At 36.3% G+C, this 20,267-nt stretch overlaps 1 protein-coding gene across 3 annotated transcripts in view; it reads right to left on the reverse strand.

Moving 5' to 3' along the window:
* The window catches only part of ZBBX (zinc finger B-box domain containing), a 117,155-nt gene that overhangs the window by 11,228 nt on the left and 85,660 nt on the right, over positions 1-20,267 (reverse strand). Inside the window, exons 16-19 of one of the 3 annotated variants that reach the window (XM_077752237.1) lie at positions 14,790-15,094; positions 11,265-11,418; positions 10,388-10,504; positions 2,969-3,226 (exon numbers count right to left, since the gene is read on the reverse strand). In XM_077752237.1, the coding sequence (XP_077608363.1) occupies positions 2,969-3,226; positions 10,388-10,504; positions 11,265-11,418; positions 14,790-15,094 (834 nt within the window). Of the gene's footprint in view, positions 1-2,968; positions 3,227-10,387; positions 10,505-11,264; positions 11,419-14,789; positions 15,098-20,267 lie in introns of all 3 variants that reach the window. The other 2 variants (XM_077752238.1, XM_077752236.1) reach the window with 2 other exon arrangements.

The raw sequence follows: 20,267 nt of genomic DNA on the forward strand, positions 1-20,267 counted from the left end.
AGAGTTGAAGAAAATGTAAGTAAATACATTGCACAAAGAAGATCCAACATAGACAAAATAGGTTTGTCAGCAGGGTAATTTCAAATGCAACAGAAAAGCAATTCAAATATACAACAGCGGAAAACTTCTCTGAAAATAAGGAGCGTTTTTTCCTACAGACAGAAAGATCTCTCTGCTTTAAGAAATGCTGAATTATTGATATTGAAACACAGTCCTGGTCCACTTATTGAATTTCAAAGATTAAGAAAAAATTCTTCAAACATCCATTCAGGAAAGAAGTCTGTCACATGCAAGAAAGAGAGTGAGGAAAAAAATCAAGGTGATCTCAGACCACTTGATAACAGAATTCAGACCCAGATAACAAAGAATCAATATGTACAATGTTTACAAGAAAAATGACCCAAGTAAAATTACCCTCAGCCAATTTGCCATTGAAATGTAAAGGAAGCACACATTCTCAAACATGAAAGAACTTAAGTAATAGAGCTACCATGAGCCCTATCTGGGGTGAAAAACTATTTGATAATTAAATTCAACCAAACAAAAGTTAAATGGAAAAAGTGTGCTGAGTACTAACTTGCATCAAAATGAGGCACAGAAGACAGTGGAGAAATGTCTACTACATGCAGATGGGGAAAAACGTGATCCATTAGATTAATCTACTAACTTCCCAATCAACCAACCATAAAAATGAAACAAATTCCCAGGAGTGTCACAATCGAATCTTCTAGAAACGAATTTTTTAAAAAGGCTCCAGCGACACCTATGTGGCTCAGTTGGTTAAATGTCCAACTTCAGCTCAGATCATGATTTCACAGTTCATGGGTTTGAGCCTCAAGTCGGACTCTGGGCTGACAGCTCAGAGCCTGGAGGCTGCTTCAGATTCTGTCTCCCTCTCTCTGCCCCATCCCCTGCTCACGCTCTGTCCCTCTCTCTCTGTCTCTCTTTCAAAAGTAAAATAAAACATTAAAAAAATATATGTAAAATAAAAGGTTCAAAATTGGAAAGCCAAAATGAAAATGTTGGTAATTATCATTTAAACTTTATGAATTTTCACTAAGAAAAAGGAAGTAAAAGGAAACCTTAAAATGAAAAATTGTAACTATAATAGCAATGTATTCAATATTATTTATAATTATATGTGGTTAAAAAAACAACAAATAAGTTCTAATCTTTATTACAGGGATTTCATAATTATTCTCTAAAACTAAATCATATATAATTATAAATGGCCTTGATGGCTTACTATTTCTTTTTGACCTTTTTAAATTTTTTAAAGGGATATTTATACAAAAGTACAAGACAGACTATATAAAATTTCCAATATCCCACTGTTTCTTGTCTACAAAAAGCAATTTCATATACTTCAACTTAATATTTTTGTGGTAAAAAAATGCTTATCTGAAATATACAATTTCCTTTAGTTTCATTTCAATTTATCTTTTGTTAAATTAAGTAAATATGTAATTACTTAAAAATATCTAGGGCCTATGATGCATAGGGGAAAATGTACCCCAATGTTCATAGCAGCACTCTCAACAATAGCCAAAACATGGAAAGAGCCTAAGTGTCCATCAATGGACGAATGGATNAGAGTAAGAGGGGTTATGGGCATGGAGGAGGGCACTTGTGGGGATGAGCATTGGGTGTTATATGGAAACCAACTTGACAATAAACTATTAAAAAAAAATCTAGAGCCTAAATCTATTTTTTATAAAATTACTACTGTCTTTCCTTTAATCTATTCACCCTTGTAACTATGTATTTTTATATGTATACTCATGATATAAACAGATGTTTAAAATACTAATACTTGCTCATGAAATAATATGGTTGTTTTCAGAGGATTAAGATTTTGTGAGGATTTTAGCTTCCCTTTTAGTATTTTTTGGTATTTATTGAATTTTTCAAAACCAAGATATGTTCTTTTTATGCAAATAGCAAAGTTTTTATTCTGAGGTGAACAGAAGAAATATCACTAAAACCCAACCAACCAACCAACCAACCAACCCAACAAACACACACAAAACCAAAAAGCAGGCACACATGGAAGCTTCTGGCCTGCCTCTTGCATGTGCAGCATGAACAACTGCATGAACAACTTCCTGATGGAAACTGAAAGGACAGATCCCTCTGAGGTCTGTTATTGAACCAGACCCTCGTATGAACCAGACCCTCGTATGTTCTGATTTGCTAGACTACAACCATTGAGATTGAGAAAAGGGACTGCCTAAGTATAATTTCTCCTCAAACTGATTTGCCAACCAGCAGCACTGGCATCAACTAGGTACTGGCCAGATGTGCAGAATCCTGGGCCCCACCCCAGAATCTGTATTTTAAAAAGATCCCACACTGAAGCTTGCCAAATACTGCTTTAAAAGACCTAACAGCTCAGTTCTCCCACAAGGGTATTAGGCAGTAGTTTTCATAAACCAACAGAGATTAGTCACTCTGCAGGTTTGTAGAAAGGAGAAAAAATGATACTTTGCCCACATGAAGTTCCTTATGTCACATTTTTAAAAACATTTTTGTAAAGAGAGACAGAGCATGAGCAGGGGACAGACAGAGAAGAGGGGAAGGCACAGAATCTGAAGCAGGCTCCAGGCTCTGAGCTGTCCGCACAGAGCTCAAGGAGGGGCTTGAACTCCAGAACCATAAAATCGACCTGAGCTGAAGTTGGACTCAACCAACTGAGCCACCACATGCCCCTCCTCGTGCCACATTTTAACTGTGTATTATGTAGGCTAACGGGGCCATCTCTGGGGTGGGCATCCATGGATTTGATAAAATTCTCAGGGAGACATCAGGAGGTATCCAAGGAAACAAATACAAAGGTTAATGGTTAAATAAGGGAAAGGGAAAGGCTTGTTTTCTTGGAGGATGATATAAAGAACCAAGCAGAAGGTTGTCTGTCTACAGTGAAAAAACATCGTCTACAGTGAAAAAAGAAAAAAAAAAAAAGCATTACCTGCAAGATTTCTCAGTGCGTTTAATTCTTTTTCCAAACTGTCTAAGGTTTGCCGATCAGCAACGCCATCTAGGAAAGGTTCATTGTGGTCAGTAATATCAATATATTCAATTTCTGAAATTTCAGAAGCAGCTCTAGATAATGATCGAACAGCTACACTTCTTGATCGAGGATGGGAAGAGAAAAGGCAACTGGTGCTTTTTTTAACAGAGGTGGAAAGAGGTAAATTTGCTGTTGAAGGTCTCTGTGATATCTGGCCTAAAACGAAAAAAAATTTTTTTTAAATCAACTGTTTTAAAATTTCTGAAAGAATGCATAAAGATACAAAATAACAGCCCCTTGAACCTAGAGCAGTTAATCCCAAGTTACTTTCCTTAGGTCGTAAAGAACACTTTAGGGTTATTTCTCTCTCTCTCTCTTTTTCTACATTTAGAAAAAGACAAGCTAATGTTAATATTAACTAAAGCAAAACTTCTGTAAACCAAGTCAATTCCAGAACAATTCAATATCCAATCTTATAATGTATCCCATAGTCATCCCAAACTGTGGTGTTTATTAAATTCTAGGATGATACCACACTCTGTCTTGTGAGAGAAAAAACCCAGAAAATAGACATGGCACCTCTTCCTAGTGAACCTAGTGAATTTTATTTGATGGTGTTTAATGTTTGTCTATTAAAACAAATATGGAGACAAAATATTAGTATGCCAAATCTTTTAGAAAATACAGGCTTTAAAGAAATTGAAATCGGTGCGCCTGGGTGGCTCAGTCAGTTAAGCGTCTGACTTTGGCTCAGGTCATGATCTCACGGTTCGTGGGTTCGAGCCCCGTGTCGGGCTCTGTGCTGACAGCTCAGAGCCTGGAACCTGCTTCGGATTCTGTGTCTCCCTCTCTCTCTGACCCTCCCCTGCTCACGCTGTCTCTCTCTCTCTCTCAGAAATAAATAAAACATTAAAAAAATTTAAAAAAAGAAATTGAGATCATATGTCTTATTTTCCTAAATATGAGTTCACTCCCTGTTGCTTTATAGGGCACTTTAGTGGAAAAGTTCCAGAAATGTAGATTAAATCAGGTTATTATTTTGTTCCACTAAGGCAGTCACAACTTTGTCTTGACTTATTTTGAAGGTTGATTTAGTTGGTTTCTTCAACATGTGTGTTTCTTTCACAGTAGGAAAAAAATCCTTCCAAATCTTACAGTAACATAAATTAACTATAGATAGATGATATATAGATATATATAGATACATAGATATAGATAGATAATAGATATAGATATCTTTTGTTACTGCTCACAAGATTCTTTAATGAAGGCCAAGGGAATATTCAAAGTACAAATTTAGAAATTAATAGTGCAGGTATATTTTTATATGTACTGAATCACTATCCAGATTTAAATAAACATATTTATATTAAATATAAGTACTTTATAAGATAACCTTGTATTCATTTAATACAAATTGGTTTGTGTAAAATATTGAATCCTTTAAAGAAGTGCTATTATCATTTTCATGAAAATCATGATTTGCCTGAACATACGCCATTATAACATTATACCCACTCGACTCAAAGGAAAATGTAAGATTCAGAAGAGTAACTACAGGTAGTTGTCATGTATTAAACATTTAATGACTACCGAGTTTGTCTTTTTTGTTTTTAAACTTGAAAATCTACTTGGAATGTAGCTACTACCCTAAGAAGCATCCTAATACAGTATGTTAATTATTTAAGCAATTAAAACTGACTAAGGTAAGTCCCAAAGGGCACCAATTTTAATAAACATTTCAGAAATCAATTTTGAAAACATTTCTGTTGGAATGAAATTATGAATAAATTAAAATGAGATTCTGACCTTTTTGTGTCTGCACACACAGAGACAATTCTGAAGAAAGGTTACTGACAAAAATGTGTCTATGTTTTAAGACAAATAAATGTAAATATCCCTGTGGATTACTTTAATGACTAGAATTTGGAAATAATTTCCCCTTTTACCTGTAATCCCTAAAACTACATAAGTACACAAATACATAACCATACATAATACAAAAAAAAAAAAAAAGCAAACTTGCCATTCCTATATAAGGAAGCAGTAGTAAGCCCAGCAATCAGGGAAGCATAGGTCTGCGAGTATAATAGTAATTCAACTGTATGCACTGAAACTTCTACATCTATGGAGAAAACTCCACCTTTCTATCTGTATTGTGCTGGGTTCCAGTCAAGTAAAATTTAGAGGAATGAAGAACTCTGATTAAAATAAAACTAATAGGGGTGGCTCAGTTGTTTTAAGTGTCCAACTTCGGCTCAGGTCACGACCTCACGAGTTTGTGAGTTCGAGCCCTATTTCAGGCTCTGTGTTGACAGCTCAGGGTCTGGAGCTGCTTCAGATTCTGTGTCTCCCTCTCTCTGTCCCTCCCTCGCCCATGCTTGGTCTCTCCCTCTCTCTCTTTCTCTCTCTCTCAGGAATAAATAAGTATTTAAAAAATTAAATGAAACAAATGGAAGATGTTATGAGGAAGAACTGGACCTCTGCTAACATAGCTAAATACGAGTTCAGAAAAATTTAACATAATGCAGGTGTCCTTCAGAAAATTCAGAAAAACACAAACACTTGCCAAACTCTTGTAACATCTGGTTGCCAAAGTATTAGAGGTTAATTGATCCCAATTGAGAAGAAAAATAGTACACCAGGAGCGGGCCAGACTTATGCTTAGCACGCAGCAAACAGACCATTTTTTTTAATGGAAAATATGTATAAAATATAACTTAAAGTACTTGAAACATAGAGACAGAGGAAGCTTCAGTCTGGTCCTTGATTTTATTCCTTTTTTCTTGTTTATTTAGGTGAGTACATCATTCTCTCTAGAAGCTTATTAGTGTTATTGCCAGGGTTAAGATTTGGAACACCATTAAGACTGGCACTAATGATGGGGCACCTGGGTGTCTCAGTCAGTTAAGCGTCCAACTTGGGGTTTCAGGTCATGTAATGATGTCACGCTTTGTGAGTTCCAGCCCCACGTCAGGCTCCACGCTGAAAGTGCAGAGCCTGCTTGGGATTCTCCCTCTCTCTGTGCCCCTCCTCCACCTGTTCTCTGTCTCTGTTTCTCTCTCTCAAAATAAACAAATAAACTTAAAAAAAAAACAAAAACTGGCACCAGTGAAAAATGTCATGATTGAAGGGATCATTCCATGATTTTTTAAAGTCCAGCTTGTAGGTTATAAACATAAGAATTGCTTTTGGAGTAACTTGTGCCATTACTGGCAGTGTAATCTTAGGAAACTAGAAATTACCACTGACCACAGTTATACTCTAAATATCGAACTTATCCTTGGTATTGGCTACAGCATATAAAAAAGATTAAAGAGAAGGGTACTCTGTGCTCCATCAAAGGGCATCAGAATGCTGACACGGATATGAAAGCATGAATCAGTCACTGAAAAGTATCTAACCAATAACTGTCATCGCAATCCTAAATAAAAACATTAGAACTGGATGAAACACAAGTAGAGCAACATGCTTGTTGCACAGTGCTTCAATTATAAATAACTTCTGAGCAAAGAGCCACTGTTTTATTCCTGAACATCAAAACAGCAGTATCTTTTGATATTCTTGCTCCACTGTGTAAATTACTAAGAATTTATACATAAAAAATAAAAATGTATTTTCTATGACTTCTCACATCTATTTCGATGTTTTATTTAGCAGCATGGGCTAGTAAAGTGGAAAACACTTGTCTGGTCTCACTCAATTAGAAATCACCTTGTGACCTGAGATAGGCAAATTCATATTTTCACCTGAAAATTTAGGAGCTGGACAGAATGATGTCCTAAGTCGCCTCTAACTCTGAGAACCTATGAATTAATACCTAATCTAACTAAATTAAAAAATCACGTGTCCAATCCTAAAGCTGCCAGGCCCTGTGTCAGGATCAGGGCACTCAAAATTGAACGAGACGTTGCCCCTTCCCTGCACTGGCCCTCCAAACCAACACGGAGCCCTGCGTGCTGCTGCGCTCATGCACACACACTTGCTGAGTGCTCACAAAAGGCCAGGCTGTGTTCCATCACTGAGGATACACCAATGAAAAGGACAGGCTGGGTCCTTGCTTTCTTTCCAACCAAATGCAGGACGAGCAGAAAATAAGTAAAATGATTTCATCTGGTGACTGGTTCTATGAGAAGGACAAAAGAAGGCAAACACGACTGGGGGTGTCAAGAGAGTAGATTAGGTTGGGGGGTTTCAGAAGGCCTTTCGGAGGAGGCAGCGTCTGGGCTGAGATGGAAAAATGGGAAAGGATCAGTCATAAGAAAAAGGGGGTGAAGATGGAGAAAGAGGCTGCAGACCATACCAGGGTAGATGGAAGAGCGAATTCTGAAGCTAACAAGCAAGAGAGGGCATGACCTGTGTGAGAAAAAGAAAGCCAGCGTGGCTGCAATGTGGGAGATGCGGTTAGGGGAGACGGGCGGGCTGTCTCAGTACTGCTGGGTGATGCCTGGTAGGAAACAATTTTTCCCTGCCTTCAATCAAACTACAAGATGTTTTTAAGCAGGAGACTGACAAGATGCAATTAATGATTGAAGTTTACAGAAAATATGGTCAGCTCCCTATAAACAATTTTATGACTATAAACAATTCACTCACAGACTATAAACGGTAGAATTTGATGGAAATTAATTATGGAAACTCGTTTTCAGGAAAGGCAGGAAGTGAAATTGAGAGATAAATGAGAGATGATGGACAACCTGCCTGGGCTCATCATGAGCAATAACCGTAGAAGCAGTTAGATTCGGGATCAATATTAGAACTGAAATCAGAAGGCTCTAGGGATGAAGAGGCTGTGGTGGGTCAGAGAGAGCCAAGATGGCTCCTGACATGGAGACTTCCCGATGCTTATATGTTTGTGCAGAGACAGGAAGATGGAGTGGGGGAGGAGGAGGTTTTGGGCAGGGGCTGGGGAGGATCAGTGGGCTTGCTGCTAAACACAGCTGTATTTCACACCTATCGTATTTTTATATTCACAAACTTAAAACATCCCATGGAAGAATTCCTTTATACACTGGCATCAGTTCAGAAAATAAGATTTCAGTAACTAATGGCATAGCCAAGAAATTTTTAGTTTTATTTCAGGCCACTGCTTCTATTCAGAAAGTCATTTCCCTCTGCCCCTGAATGGTAAATCTTATTCATTTTTTAAGATTCAGCTGAAATGTCACCTAGTCCCTAACACTTTGATGATCCACACTTTTCAATGGCAAAGCAATTACTTTACCACCTCCATTCCTAAAATGGAATGGTATAACTGATCACATGTACTATTATTAATCGCCTGTCAGTCTCCAAAAATATGTCCTTTTCTAAGATGTGTACTTTATATGGGGTCATTTATGTGTTTATGTCTCTATTATATAGCAGTTTTCCCTAAGTACGTTTTTTGGACTATGTACAGCAGCATAACATGGAACTGTTGATAAAATATATGTCAATTCCTAGACCCTATCTCAGCTTTAATGTATCAGAATGTTAAGAATGAGGTCGAGGGGCATCTGGGTGGCTCAGTCGGGTGGGCATCCAACTTCGGCTCAGGTCATGATCTCACGGTTTGTAGGTTTGAGCCCAGTGTCTGGCTCTGTGCTGACAGCTCAGAGCCTGGAGCCTCCTTTGGATTCTGTGTCTCCCTCTCTGTCTATCCTTCCCCTGCTTGCGCTCTGTCTCTCAAAAATAAATAAACATGAAAAAAAAGAATGAGGTCAAGAAATTCATAGTACAAGAGGTTTCCCAGGTGATTATGCTCACACTAACGTTTGAGAACCTCTGCAGTAGACTCTAAGCTCTTGGACTGCAGGGACGAGGTTTTATTTTATATCACCAGTATCTGGCAGTGCCTGCCCTAAAGGAACTGTTCCTACAAATGTTTTTGATAGTAAATTATTGATTTCAAGGGATCACTCCAAATTGATACTTAAAGGCATTTGACTACTTATTAATAAAGATTTGTCTTAGTAACAAACTCCTCATGGCATGCACGTGAATTTGTTAATAAAAGTTCCTTTGACTGCCTCAGAAGGAAGCAACTAGAATTTTTGAAGCTGCTCGAGACTTTAATGTGAGAATAGGTACCTAATTACAGAGCCAAAACACATTTATCATAAATGGACGGTTTTTCCACTAAAAAAAAAAAAAAAACCTTTTAAATCTGGCAGATTCGCAACATAAATGCGTATGGAAAGGATCTAAGCTAGCCAAGGAGTTTTAGTCATAGGATTTAGGGCAAGAGAGACATATCAATTTTGCATATTTGGACAAGTCACGTGTAATTAACTTTCTAGCTTGAAGATGGCCCTCAAATGAAGGTAAATAGCCCCTTTTGTCAAGTGTTCCTCCCAAACCTGTGAGTCCCCAAAGATCAGGGAACATGACTCCTGCAACCTTTTTTCCTAGGACCCCAGCTTGATGCCAACATATTCAACACGTCTGTACAAACTGCCTTAATTCATCAGTCGTCGACAGCAACTTCACACGACATTCAGCATAAAACAAACTTATTGCCGCAGGTGTTACTGGATACCAGTTATGACCTAATAAAACTACTGATTTTAATGATGTCAAAATTCTCTGCATACACTCTCTAGGAAAATATTACCATGAGATTCAACACATCTAAAGAGTTACCCTATAGACAATCTTGCAGTTATCTTGGTTAGAGAATGGAGTTGAACTGAGATCGAGATTCCAGAGTTAACACATTCAGCACTAGGTTTAGAACAGAGGTATCTTAACCACAGTTACAAGCATCAATCTTAACCTAAACCATTCCTTTCATACTATGAACCAAGGAGGGTGCCTACATGGCTCAGGCAGTTAAACATCTGACTCTTGGTTTTGGCTCAGGTCATGATCTCGTGACTCACAAGTTTGAGCCCCACATCAGGCTCTGCACGGCTGGTGCAGAGCCTGCTTGGGATTTTCTGTCTCCCTCTCTCTCTGTACCTCCCCCGCTTGTGCTCTGTCTCTCTGTCTCAAAAATAAACATTTTTTAAAAAAATGATAATAATATGAACCAAGTGGATGATATGCAAAATCTAGTACAAATAGAGTATCCGGAGAGTGTAATGAAACCGAGTGTATATTTTATAAGGATTGTTCAAAATACACAACACACCCTGAGCTACACTTAAAAAATATTATTCATTAATACACTGTTGTAGAAATAACTAAGTGCTTTTGAGAAGAATCAGGACTACTCTTGTTTTTTTGTTTTGTTTTGTTTTGTAGGCAAAATGTAAGGCAGCCACTTAAAGTGAATAAGTTTACATTATGAAACCACCAAGACTAATTTTCAGGTACCTCGTAAAGTACCAAGAGACAAACCAAAAAACACAGTGAGGCATCAGTATGGTGCTGTGGCCTTCTGGCTGGTCTTACCCCTCTTGTGTTGTGTTCTGCTTGTGGATGGGTTGTGGGCACTCTGCACAACACCTAAGAGAACTGTGTGATCAGCAGATGCACTCATGCTGTGGCCTGGCATCCACTCTCTGTCTCCTGAAATGGAAAAACTGTAAACTAATTTCAATCTTGAAAAGGAGAGAAATCCATATTATAGCTTTGTTTTATTTATTGCCTTACTGGATAATATTTAGCTAAGTGAGGACCATTGATAACAGGGAACATATATTATAAGAGATAGAATCTCATAATTATACAATAAACAACATTAGATTTGCATAACTTAACAAAAAGAAGTAAACTCTAAGTTGCAAAGATATTGCACAAACACCTTTGAATAGAAACAAATATGTTTTTAAGTATGTAACAATATAACATAAAGTATAATAGTTTGTACCTGAATAAGCACATTTGAATTCTTAGGAAACCTAAGAATATCAGTAACTTTCAGAAGGAAACTACAGATATTTCTCAGAAATCTCACAGATCTGGAGATTTTGAGATTGCTTTTAAGATGGTATTTAACAATCATCATACAATACTTAACACTTAATGAAGTGATTCAAAGAATTTCTCTTTCACTATTTAGTAAGGGCTACGTTCTAAATTCTAAAAATAATCCCTCCTCGGTCTCATAATAATTATGTTCTCTCACATTCTGATAGTGGCCTCAAATGCAAATATGCAGCAATTCACACAGGGTTAATAATTTCAGCTAGAGAAGAAGAAAATGGCTTTAGTCGTTGCACAGAATTACCCAGTATTTCCTAAAATGAGGACGAACTGTTTTAAAAACAAAGTGTCATAAAATGGTTAGGTTGGTCCACAGGACATCTGATTTCATGTCTGAATTTACCTGCAATTGTAATCCTAGTACTGGAATAGTTGCATTCTAAGCTATGAGAAGGAAGTAAGTTGAGTCTTTCATTTTTGTCAAAAACAAAGAATCTTTCAAGTCCTTGATAGTGTTCATTTATAGGCTTACTTCTGAGGGCTATTTCTCGTAACAACTAGGAAACAAAATATTCAACAAAGTTAAGTTTATTTTATCTCATCAGCACAAAACAGCACATTCATTCATTGAGCACCTACTTCGTTCTTGGCACAGATTCCACCCCCATCAAATTTAGGGTCTAGAAGTGAAGACAGATGACAATAACACAATATTTACATAGAGTAAAAATTCAGCAAAATATATAAACCACAATATAGTAATTATCTGAAAGTTGCCATTGACCCAGGGAAGACAGAAGTTCACAAACCAAAATAAAGTTTTCTTTTCTCCTTTCTATTATTTTCTTCCCTTAGTGTCTTTGTGTATAAGTCACTCTGAAAAACAGAATGTCCCCTATATGCTGTCTGTGCTTTTGCATTAATATCTCTGCCTGTACAGAAACTAATTTCAAAGATGAAAGTAGAATACTGAGGGAAAAGATCTGGTCATAGACAAAGTCCAAGTTAACAAAATACTTATTTGTGAAGCAAACATGCATGTAGGAAACTGAGGCAAGAGCGAGCTAAGTAACTTGAGAAGTTTATGCAGCTAGAAATTAGTAGAATTAGGTTCCTGCTGATTTGAAGAGTAGGTTTATTCCCCCACCCTATGAATTCATTTTATGATATGCTTTCATCTGAGGAAAGACTATTAATGGGGCTAAAACATACATAAGTCTAGTAAGAAACAGATTAGAGATTCAGAAGTGAGACTCTAGATGGGCTTAAAATATAATCAGAGTGCTCTCAGTATTTAACAGCTCCTTAAAGGATCCTAATTAATGCCCAAGCTCAGTCTGTTTGAAGGGAGTAAACAACACCAAATGTATTATAACTTTATCCAAATTTGTGAGTCGTGTAAATGATAAAATATTGCAAAACAAAGATAGTGACCAATAAAGCATCTCCTTCAAAGACAAGTCCAAGTTGGCTCTACTCATGGCATCTTCGCTGGCCTTCCCAGACACTGACTACCAATTTACACAGCACCCTTCAGCTCTAGTGCAGCTCTTACTTTGATTAGACAACTGCCACTATGGAACATTTGTTTTAAAGCACCAGTTGGCAGGTAAGAACAAAGAAGGGGGGGGGGGGTAGTTCCTTGCTTGTTTCCCAAACTTACAAAGTTAACTACTGGTGGTTTCAGAGCCAGAACCCAAGGCTCCTAACTAGACCGTGTTCTCCCTAGCACCCTATCCTATCCCGCTGCTGCTGCTCCAAAGCTTGGTACTTCATTCCATAGACTCCACCTTTATGAAGGACTCAGTATCCAAAAACTAAAGTGCAAGATGAACTATCTTGTACCCACAGGGAAGTCAAGAAATTCTACTGCTAAAAAATGCTCCTACTGATCATTCTTAAGTTTTCTACTGCAGCAAAAAAAAATTTTAAGTAGTCTCTGCTCAAGGAATGACTTCTACTAGGAGCAGGAAGAAAAATAAAAACAGTTGTGTCTAGTCATCAGGGATGAAAATAAAGTTGATTCTACCACTGTGTATAAGGCACCATTTTCTATGACATGATCATTTACCAGTTTTTTTTTAAACAAGTGTAGTATAAGGGATAAAAATATGATTAGTAGCTTTTCAACATTTCAATTTTAATTATAAAATACTTTAAATATGTAGATATGTATTACATAGAACATGACTTGATCACATAGTTTAATATCAGTAATTTAAAATATTTTTTTTCAGATATCCATACCAAAAAATTAGTCTTTAGATATAGTATTATTGCATTTAAGTGGACATACTCTATTCAGATGCATGTTTTTGACTACTGGATCTGAATGTATCCATAAAAAGTTAAATTTGTCAAAAATGTTTCAAAAAATACTGACTTATCTCTAGGTACCCTTGTACATTTAAATTTTAATGTCATATTTTTGAGATGTATCCATGTAAATAAAAACAATTCTATTTCATTCATTTGAACTGCTAGATTGCTTTCCATTATACAAATTACCACAGATTACATATCTGTGAGTTTGGACCAAATGACTTTTATTAGATTACCAAAGACAACATCTCCCCCTAGGGCAAAGATCGGGCAGGTTTGCACCCAGTATAAAAGAACTGGGTCCATAGGTTCAGGATTCCTGTCCCATAGCATAAGACACTGCACGTGCAGGGCGTCATCTAGCCCTACCCATGACACCACGTGGACATCAGAAAATCAGAGTTCTGTGGCAGACTTTCATTCTATGATTGTTTTGTTCGTTGGGAGAGGAGGAGGAAAAGCTCATCTGTGATGAGGCTGTACTTTTGAGAATCTATTATTGGCTAAATTGTGGGAATGTCTTCTAGAAGGGAATGGGTTTCCCTTGGCAGATGTATTAGGGTACCAATAGACATGAATTAAAATTAATGTTAAGTTATTGGTTTGGCGCTTGTAAGTAAAAAACATATCCTTAAACTATAAACCTATGCTCAATGAAAGCCCCAGATTTCTGTTTTTCAGGGAAGATGTTTTATGGACTAACCCAGCCAATCTGCAGAAATCAGTTGCCCTTCCTTTTGTTGCATCTGTGAGTAAGTCTCCCAGGTAGTCCTTCAGTGACTCAGAAGACAACCAGGGATCACAAGTTTGTGCAAAGATCTCAGCCCAGTTTTGCACTTCAAAAGGTAAGAAGACCCATCACAAAGTGGGCACAAAACACCTATCTCCCCAGTAGAAGTGTTGGCAGCTCAACACTCATTCTTCCAAGTTTGGGGTCCCCCCGTCAGTTTAGGCATCATGGAGATTCATTTCATATGACTTTGAAGGGTTGTTCAAATATTTGACTTGCCTAATTTCCAAAAACTGTATTAGGTAATCAGGATTACCTAAGATTTTTAATATATAGAACAGAGATTCAAATACAGTTTCAAAACTTGGCAATAATGCAACAATGAGCTACTTTACTCTTCCTCTAAGAGGAAATGAAAACCAAATCCCTATATCATTATTAGCAATGCTTTTGAAGGAATTATCTTTAAAACCTTATAATTACATTAAGCCACAAAAACTGGTTCTATCTACATATCTGCATTTATTTCATTTAAACCAGGGACTATACAGTAAAAAACTAGAAAGGATTTATTACACTGAATTATTCATAATAAATTTCACTTAGACACCTAACAATTCTCTTACTATGGTGCATGAGGTGGGCCTTAAAGTGTTATTTGCCATAGAAAACCATTTGTTATAATGGCATTTAGCATATTAGAATTTGTCCTGTAAGTAATTAATATTCTTTCCCATATGAGTCATTCTTCAGCTATCTCATGATAATATAAAGCAGCATATTTTACCTTCAATAGGTAGTAATTTTTAAGAATATATTGTGTCTTGTGACATTTCTTATAGTATTTTTCGCATAATAAACATAATAGAGATTTACCAGTGGTGGCTCTGTAGTTTTAGAATATTCAGGGTCTGGTCTCTCATGCAGATTGCTAAATTCCAAGGCTTCTTTGATGTCCTGAGATAATTGCTCCTTAATGGAAGTTTTTTCTAGATGTAGACTTGGCAAAGAATCCTTGCTCTCAAGGGATATGCAGGAATCATCAGACTTTTGATTACTTTCCATATCTATAGTTTTCTCCTTGAAATTTCTTTCAAAAAGGCTGCTTTCCCCTAATTTTTCATTGGCAGGAGAATAAACATCAGGATCCACAATGGTGTCAGATTTTGTATCTGAAGTTCCTGCTGTTGAAAACAATTATTTACAAAGTTAAATGAATTGATTAAACTGTCAATAAATGAAAACTTATATGGTGTAAACTCTTATCAATTAGCACTATTTTGTCAACATTTCTTTACTGACATCTCAGTGCTGAAGTACTTTTACTCTGCTTATGTTCATGAGTGATAATCATAATTTACTGACACATTCAAACCTTAATGAGCTAGACTAATGGAAGGAGCCAAGATTTTATTTTGTAATGAAATTTTGAAATTGATGCACATTTTTATTTCAGCCTGTGGTTCAATTCCCACTTTTCCTACATCCTCTCTCACCCAAGTTTTACAACAGCAATTTATGAAAAATAATACACAAAGAACCTTATTTCCACATTTTGCTTCTCTTCCCTTCCTTAGAATGCTTAGTGATGAGGTGAGGGGAAAGGGAAATCTGCCAGATGAAAGAGCAGTACCAGTTAGGGGACAAAAAATGCTTAAGCTGGGACACTTGCCTCTGGAAAGCTACAAAATGAGGAAGATTATATTAGTCACCACCTCATTATGTCTGCTTTAAATAAATGAGTTGGTTTAGATCATTGATTTTCAACCTGGTGCACAATGGAATGGAATCATCTGAAGGTACTCTTTAAAACTGTCAGTGTATGGGCCTGACCCCAAACCAATTAAACCAGACACTGGGAGCAGCATTTAAGCACAGTTTCTGCACCTCCCTCCCCCAACCCCCCCCNTTCTAACGTGCAGCCAGGACTGTGAAACACTGGTCTAAATTTTATGAAGAATAAAAATTCTTTAACAATTTTTGCACCATACTGCATTCATTTTAAATAAAAATACGTATATTATTATCCAGATTGAGTATAGCTTCATCTGATTGTCCCTATACTCTTTCCAACATAAATATCTTATCTCTATAAATAGATGGTAGAAAATAGTAAAGGCTATGACTAAAATACTCTCCAGTGATGTAAATTCTGCCTTGCTGCCCAAAGGACTTACTCGTTGCAATCAAATGTTTGTACGGCTGGGCAATTACACATAGTATTTAGAACTTCCATTTAGAACAACTATCACCTCTTAAATCACACAAGTACTATAAGAAAGGCAGTAACTTGTATGTCACAGAAATACTTTTATATGGAAAACTTTATAAAGGCTATTCAGTTTAATGAAACTTGCACGATAATGCTGTATTTTCCACCTAAACTTGAATAGAAATTAGTTGATTTTTTGGCATAAAAAGAGATGTCATTTTCCATGTGTAAATATCTACAACTAACCTCTGTAATATTTTTGCAAGATTGCGGAATTCCACTACTGCTAAAGAGGTGACAAGGCAGCCTTTTTATTAATCTTCAAAATCTGATGCAGAAAATAGAGGTATAATTTAATTTAGTCTTTTCATTGGAAATCCCATTAAGTCATAAAAACTAGACATCTTGATTCAACATTTGAAAATTAAGCTAATCTGTCACATCAACAGACTAAAGAAGAAAAATCACAAGATCGTATCAATAGATGCAAGCCAGAAATAAAAGGGAACTTCTTCAACTTGATAAAGACTATCTATAAAAAAAAAAAAAAAAAAAGCCCTACAGTTAACATCATACCTAGTGATGATAAACTAGATGCTTTAACCCTAAGATCAGGAACAATCAAGGATGTCCCCTCTTACAACTCTTTTCCAAAATCATTCTAGAAGTTCTAGCTAATGTAATAAAACAAGAAAAGGAAATAAGTATATGAATTGGGAACAAAGAAAAAAATCTAATTTGGTTCACAGAAGACATGACTGTTTATGTACAGAATCTGAAAGAATCAACAACAACAACAAAAACTTCTGGAACTAATAACTGATTATTTCAAGGTTGCAGGATACAAGGTCAAGATACAAAAGTCAATCACTTTCCTATGTAACAAAATGAGTTAAGTGGAGTTTAAAATTAATAACACAATAACATTAGCACACAAAAATGAAATCAACACAAAATTTAATTAATCAACACAAAAATTAAAAGAATCAACCTAACAAAATATGTACGATCTATATGAGGGGAAACTAGAAATCTGTGATGAAAGGAATCAAAGAACTAAGTGGAGAGATACTCCATGGTCACAGCTAGGAAGACTCAATATTGCAAAAATGATGGTTCCTCCCAACTTGATCTATAGACTTAATGCAGTCCCAATTAAAATCCCAGCAAGTTATTTTATGGATATTGATAAATCGATTCTAAAGTTTATATGAAGAGGCAAAAGACCCAGAAAAGCCAACATACTGGCTTTTGAAGGAGAAGAAGGAGAAGAATTGAAGGAGGACAATGTCAAAGGACCGACACTACACAATTTCAAGAATGAATGTGCAATTATAGTAACCAAGACAATGTGGTACTAGTAAAAGTAAAGAAAACGTATCAGTGGAACAGAACAGAGAACTAATAGACAGCCCCACATAAATATGTCAACTGATCTTTGCCAAATAGCAAAGGCAAAACAATGGAGAACTGAAAGTGTTTTCAACACATGGTGCTAGAATTGGACATTTGCATGCCCTCAAATTAATCTGGAACAGACCTTATACCCTTCACAAAAATTAGCTCAAAAGAATGATAGACCTAAATGTGACATGCAAAACTATAAAACTCTTAAAACATAAAAATCTAGATCATCTTGGGTATGGTGATGACTTTAAGACACACCAAGGGCAGGATCCATGAAAGAAATAATTGATAAGCTGAATTTCATAAAAATTAAACATCTGATCTGTAAAAGACACTGTCAAGAGAATGAGAAGATAAGCCACAGACTTAGGAAAAATATTTGCAAAACACATGTTTGATAAAGTAATATTATCCAAAATATTAAAAAATCTAAAATCTGAACAATAAGAAAATGGGCCAAAGAACTTAATAGACACTTCACCAAGGGAGAGAAATAGATGCAAACAAGCATATGAAAAGATGTTCAACATCATATGCCACTAAGGAATTGCAAGTTGTTAAAACAACAATGAAATCCACTCCACTATTGCTGAAGTGACAAAAATCCAAAACACCAACAATACCAAATGCTGGCGAGGATGTGGAGAACAGGAAGTCTCATTCATTGCTGGTGGGAATGCAAAATGGTATAGCCACTTAGGAAGACAGTTTGGTGATTTCTTACAAAACATGTTCTTACCATGTGATCTAACAATTGCAACCTTCGGTATTTACCCATATCAGTTGAAACTTATGTTCAGACCAAAACTTACACATAGATGTTTATATTTGTGGTAGCTTTATTCATAATTGCCAAAACCTGGAATTAACCAAGTTGTTCTTAATAAGTGTATTCAATAATTGAATAAATTTATTTAATTTATAAGTAAATTATGGTATTTCCAGACAATACAATATTACTTAGCACATGCATGTGCATACACACACACACACACACACACACACAAACACACACACACAAAAGGATCAAGGTACCTGGGTGGCTCAGTCAGTTAAGCCTCTGACTTCAGATCAGGTAATGATCTCACATTCATGGGTTGGAGCCCTGCATCCGGCTCTGTGCTGACAGCTGCTTTGGATTCTGTGTCTCCCTCTCTCTCTGCCCCTCTCCCCCACTCACGCTCTGTCTCTGTCTCTCTATCTCTGTCTCTCTTTCTCTGTCTCAAAAATAAACATTAAAAAAAAAAGGATCTATCAAACCATGAAAAGACATGGAGTCACCTTTAAGTGTATATTACTAAGTGAAAAAAGCCAATCTGTAAAGATCACATGCCGTATCATTCCAGTTACATGACATTCTGGAAAAGGCTTTATTATAAAGATAGTAAAAATATCAGTTGTTGCCAGGAATTAGGAGGAATGAGGTAATATAAAAAGGGCAGGGGCAGGGCACAGGATATTTTTAAAGTACTAAACCTATTTCTTTATGATACTATAATGATGAATACATGTTATTATAAATTTGTCCAAACCCACAGAATATACAACATCAAGAGTGAACCCTTGTGAACTACGGATTTTTGGTGATAATGGTGTGTCTATGCATGTTTTTTGATCGTAACAAATGTACCACTCTGATTGGGATGTTAATTGTGGGAGAAGCTATGAGTTTGAGAAGGCAAGTGTATATACATGGAGACAATCTGTATTTCCTGCTCAATCTTGCTGTAAACTTAAAATTGCTCTAAAAAACAAAGTCTATAAATAAATCAAGCATCTTAAAGTAACACTTTTTTTAAATGTTTATTTTTGAGAGAGAGCGAGAGAGACAGAGACAGAGCAGGAGTGGGGAGGGGCAGAGAGAGAGGGAGACACAGAATCTGAAGCAGATTCCAGGCTCTGAACTGTCAGCACAGAGCCCGACGTGGGGCTCGAACCCACGGACCACAATATCATGACTGGAACTGAAGTTGGACGCTTAATCAACTGAGCCACCCCAGCGCCCCTTAAAGTAACACTTAATGGGTATTTATATTCAGCATTTCCCTAAAGGTAACTGGAACACCATGTTCCAGGTAAATATCTTACCAGGTAATATTTATGTTCCAAAAAATATCTTCTGGACTAGGTCTGGAGCCCTGTAAAGTCCTAAATTCCCACATGGATATAGTTCATTGTTGATAATAATAATTTATAGGCTTATTGGTTGAAGATGTCAAGTCCAACAGGATTACCACAAATCGCAGTTCTCTACCATCTACTACCCAATCAGAAGGTAATCATCAATTTTATAACTAGTTACTTTAAATAATGCTCTCAAGTGTCTCTCAAGTCCTTCATGTAAGATATATTTTAGTTTTTCTGAAAATCCTAAATAGATTAAAAATAATATTTGAAAAGCAGAATAGCAGAATAGAAGTAATCTAATTCCTATGTTTAATCTTAGGAAAATGAGCTCTAAGAAAGCAAGTGACGTGTTCAAGGTCACGCAATGATTTAAGGCAGAAATAGAAATGAAATCTGACTCCCAAGCCAAATAATTTACTATGACTATCTTTAAATGGTGCTCTCACCATCTGGAAATTGAAACCAGGCATTTGCACACAGCATTCTAATCTATAAATTCTAATCTACCAGTAATAATGTAGACATATAAACAGGATGATTTGTTTTGGTTTGGTTTTATCACTTATGTAAAACTTTACATCAAATCTGAATATTTGGGGAGAAGATTT

This window comes from Crocuta crocuta, unplaced genomic scaffold, assembly GCF_008692635.1.
Source record: "Crocuta crocuta isolate KB4526 unplaced genomic scaffold, BGI_CrCroc_1.0 scaffold21, whole genome shotgun sequence".
Taxonomy (NCBI): Eukaryota; Metazoa; Chordata; class Mammalia; order Carnivora; family Hyaenidae; genus Crocuta; species Crocuta crocuta.